The sequence below is a fragment of the Nicotiana attenuata genome, chromosome 1 (genome assembly GCF_001879085.1).
Source record: "Nicotiana attenuata strain UT chromosome 1, NIATTr2, whole genome shotgun sequence".
NCBI lineage: Eukaryota > Viridiplantae > Streptophyta > Magnoliopsida > Solanales > Solanaceae > Nicotiana > Nicotiana attenuata.
This window is the reverse complement of record NC_031989.1, coordinates 8,144,295-8,146,736: the sequence shown is the minus strand read 5'-3', so window position 1 is coordinate 8,146,736 and position 2,442 is coordinate 8,144,295. Positions and strand designations below refer to the sequence as shown.

The 2,442-nt window shown below is 36.0% G+C and overlaps 1 protein-coding gene across 1 annotated transcript; it reads left to right on the top strand.

The window, feature by feature from the left end:
* Positions 438-1,793, top strand: LOC109234322 (uncharacterized protein DDB_G0271670-like). The gene has a single exon (XM_019400297.1). It carries the CDS (start codon positions 611-613, stop codon positions 1,583-1,585), a length of 975 nt encoding a protein of 324 aa, XP_019255842.1. The 5' UTR covers positions 438-610; the 3' UTR covers positions 1,586-1,793.

Genomic DNA, 2,442 nt, shown 5'->3' with positions numbered 1-2,442 from the left:
TAAAATTCAAACAAAAGGAAAAACACCATAACCTAAATGGAAATCAAACGGTAAAATGACAAAATATTCGGATTCTTACCTCTGATTTCACCTTTCCTTTGTAACTAAATAGACAACCTTAAGAAGTCCAATCACAACACACTATTTATCACATCCTAATAAGGGCAAATTTGTCATTGTATTAGAAGTTGTTGAAGAGTCTTGATCAAAATACATAGAATAAAACAACAACAACGACCCACTAAAATCCCACTAGTAGGGTTTGGGGAGAAGCGTGTACGCAGACTTTATCCCTACACCGAAGGAGTAGAGAGACTGTTTTCGAAAAACCCTCGGCTCAAGAAAACAAAAAGACAAAAGAGGACAATATCAGTAAATAAAAAAAGTCCATAAAAAACAAACAGAAGAAAAGGCGAGTATGCCTCTGTTATTGGCCCATAGCCATTGTCAATTAGCTTCGAGTCAATTCCTCTCTTTTCCTTCCTCCTTCCTTTTTTTTCCAAGTATATCTATATATCATTCTTCTCTTCCCCTGTTTTCTGAAACTCAACAGTTTCTCTTCTTTTCTCGTAAGAAAAAACATCAAACACTTATACATAGTGTTGTATCAATGGAGATAGAGGTAATGATGCCATCTCCAGCGGTGGATTTCAACGTCGACAGTGGTTGCACAACTCCTTATATGAGTGCACCTTCAAGTCCTCCACGTGTCGCCACCTTGTTCTACAGTGCACCCGCTAGTCCCACCCGCATTTCCTCACTTTACGATGAAATTAACTTTGACCCAATTGAAGATGATGATTTTGCTTTTGATTTCAGTGGTCAATTAGAGAGGATTTCTTTTTCAGCAGCTGATGAACTCTTTGATGGTGGAAAAATTAAGCCTTTAAAACCACCACCTCGGTTTCAGTACGAAGGAAAACACATTGATTCTCCAAAATCACCAAAAAAATTGTTCAAAGAAGCATTTTCGCCCCGACATAAAAAGAAAGATTTTGACCCATTGGCTGCAGCTTTACAAAAACAGAGTCAAACAGAGGACTATCAGAATTTGGAAAACTCTTCAAGTTCAAGGGAAAAAGGAACAAGATCATTATCACCATTTAGAGTTTCTGATTTATTATATGATCAAGAAAGCAATCAACAAAACCCAAAAAAGTCAGCCTCTGTTTCATCATCGTCATCTTCTTCTTCCTCCTCTTCAACTTCTTCAGTTTCTTCAATGATCTCACTCTGGTCCAAAAAATGGAAACTCAAAGACTTGTTTCTATTCAGAAGTTCTTCAGAAGGTCGAGCAAGTAGTACGGAACAATTAAATAAGTACGAATTATTGAAGAAGAGTCATCAAGAAGATGTGAAAAATTCCAGCTTTAGGTCAACAGACAGTGTTAGATCGAGAAAGAAAGGACCGGTTTCGGCTCATGAGTTGCATTATACAATGAACAGGGCAGTTTCAGAAGAGATGAAGAAGAAAACATATTTGCCATACAAACAGGGTTTATTGGGTTGCTTAGGTTTCAATGCATCAATGCGAGAATCTGTTTCAAAAAGTGTAGCTAATTCTATGTCTATGAGTCGCCGCTAATACTTCAGATTGTGTAGTTTTTTTTGCTTAATTTCATTTGATCATTTTCCTCTTGAGAATTAATTTGTTATACATTTCTCTCTGGAAAAAAATTTAAAAAGAGAAGAGAAAGCAGAGAGGGTGCTTACAGTTTCAATTTTCTTTTTTGTGTATTTACATCATTCATATTGTGCATAAAGTATTCAATGAAAAAAAATATATTCTTTCATGACCTTGTTCGTGTAATTACAACAATATATCATGTGTATTCTCACACTGCCAGGAAGATAATGTGTACGTAGATCTTAACTGTACTTTTTTGTTGAGAAAGGAGTTACTTGAGGATTAGTTAGTTAGACATAATTAGTGAAAGGATTATTTATGTAAGAAGAGTTTAGTTAGTTTGTAATGTTAGAAGGTAGTTATAGGTGTGGACAGCTGTCAAAGTGAAAATACATATATACATGTACAGTGTAACAATAGCTTAAGTCAATTCAACTATAACTTCTGACTTGAAGTTGAGCAGAAAAATCCAAGTGTATGTGGTATAGTCATCAACTATTGTGACAAAATACCTCTTACCACTATGAGAGGGGACTCTATATGGTCCCCAGATATCACAATGAACTAGGTCAAATACAGATTGAGATACTGATATACTTAGAGGAAAAGGCAATCTAGACTGTTTAGCAACTGGGCATACAGGACAGTGATGAGTTCCTGTCCTTAAGGAACTAAGAGCATCTAACTTCCTTATTACTTCAATAGGAGCATGTCCTAATCTCCTATGTCACACTACTTCAAAATCAAGTAAGTTGGCTGTGTGAGCACACTTATTCTCTGGTGTTGTTGATGATCCTGCTTGAAGTACGTACAAA

What these genes read in the sequence shown, in the direction of transcription:
- LOC109234322 (XM_019400297.1), top strand. Translation starts at nt 611, where the DNA reads ATGGAGATAGAGGTAATGATGCCATCTCCAGCGGTGGATTTCAACGTC.